The sequence below is a fragment of the Poecilia reticulata genome, linkage group LG9 (genome assembly GCF_000633615.1).
Source record: "Poecilia reticulata strain Guanapo linkage group LG9, Guppy_female_1.0+MT, whole genome shotgun sequence".
NCBI lineage: Eukaryota > Metazoa > Chordata > Actinopteri > Cyprinodontiformes > Poeciliidae > Poecilia > Poecilia reticulata.
Genome location: NC_024339.1, coordinates 15,439,438 through 15,441,121, shown reverse-complemented (window position 1 = coordinate 15,441,121; position 1,684 = coordinate 15,439,438). Strand labels below are relative to the sequence as shown.

General features: G+C 38.6%; 1 protein-coding gene across 2 annotated transcripts in view; it reads left to right on the top strand.

Annotated features, from left to right (window-relative positions):
* Positions 1–415: 415 nt before the first annotated feature.
* Positions 416–1,684, top strand: part of slc23a2 (solute carrier family 23 member 2) — a 43,835-nt gene continuing 42,566 nt past the window's right edge. The window contains exon 1 of one of the 2 annotated variants that reach the window (XM_017306867.1): positions 416–514. In XM_017306867.1, coding sequence (XP_017162356.1) covers positions 505–514 — 10 coding nt within the window. In that variant the 5' untranslated portion in view covers positions 416–504. The remainder of the gene's footprint in view (positions 515–1,684) is intronic. The other variant, XM_017306866.1, reaches the window with a different exon arrangement.

Here is a 1,684-nt window from a genome sequence, read left to right as displayed (position 1 = left end):
CTTGAAACCATTCCTCCCTCCCTGGCACCTCCAGACCCGGGCCCCCATCCGGCCCGGTTCGGGGGGCAGCCGCCCCCCAGGCCCCCTATAGCTCCGCCCCTGCTCGTATTATACAATGCTCTTCAAAAAGTAGACAGGAAATGGTAGGTGACCTGTTTACCATTCTGATATGGAGGAAAAGAAAAAAAATCTAAATATGGTACATGATTAAAAATTGCATTAACCTGTTTTCTTTAATAGCGTGTGTAATGTAATCTGAATTGTTTTCACGACATTTTCAACGATTAAGTGAAGTTAAATAAATAGCCAATAACATATGGTTGCTAGGGAAAAATAATAAACATTTGGCCAATCAGCATCGCTGAATTAAATGTCTACGGTCCGGATCGCTCGGAAGTTTGCCCTTGCTTGGAAGTTTCAGGTCGCCATGGTGATACAGTTGATGATGGCGACAACGGCAGTCGAGGGAATTCTCCATCTTTATTTACAATGTAGAGGATTTTAATGGTAGACGGTAAGCTACAGCTTCTGTTTCTCTGCGTGTCTTATTAGCTTTAGCTACCATATTACTATGCTTTATTTTTGTTATTTACTTTTTCGGTTCATCAGCTGCTGTCATTTCTTTGCTGATTATCAGTTAAGAACGTTGCTTTGGTTAGCATAATGCTAATTCTGCTCTGCACGAATTTAGCTACGATTTCTTTTTTTTAAATTGTTAATAATACTGATGATGTTGCTGCTGCATTTTTTTGAGTTTCTGCTGTTCTTATAATGTCAATGTTTGGTTGATAGTGTTTTCTGGGCACGGTAGTCATTCTGATTTGGTGTTGAACAAGGAAGAGCCAAAGTTTATTTACAAACATTTGTGTCTGGTAGATTTTATTGAGCTCCTGATTGTTCCTGGGCTAATTTTTAGTTTGTAGCTGTGATTATTTCGTCCCATACCAGTGTATTTTAGTTCTTTTAGGTAGGAAAACCTTTGCTGCTTAGTTTCATTTGATTCTCTTCACTTTAAGTAGAAATTAGCTTGCTGTTTGCTTAGAGTTAAATTTCTAGGCAATCATACATTAGTTGGTATTTTTCACAGTTTTGAGTGTAAACCACTTAATTGTTGACACTGGTTTAATGATTAAATACAGCATATTTTGCAAGTTATTGAACAGAGATTTTAGCTAATTTAACCCTTTATGTTTTGCTCAAGAAGATTGTTATGTTATTATGGCATTGGAGTCATTTTTCTACCTCTCATTTGAATCCTCATACCGGAGGAAGGAAATCTATTGGCACAAAAGCCCTACCACGATCTTGCTTCTTTATCAGGTTGTTGAGCCTTTTCCAGTTCCTGGTTCTGACGTGTTTATCCAAACGGATAAAGACAGAAGACATTAAACAGATAAACTGGAAAATGCTCAAAGCCAGTGTCTCTGTCTCCATTAAAGTAAGTTTAACATCAACATTGACAAATTGGTGCCTGTGAGAAAGAAGCTCCAAGACTGACAAGAATTCAATCAGATTGGATGCTGCTGGTGTTCACATGTTCAAGCCAAATCCTTTCTGAGACAGTTTTTATGGTCAGACGAGAGAAAGATCGACTTGTTGGTCACAAAGGAGTCAGAGGCTTTTAAACGTAAGAAGAAGGTACCAATTGTTAAGCATGGTGGTCGCAACATCATGCTTAGGGTGG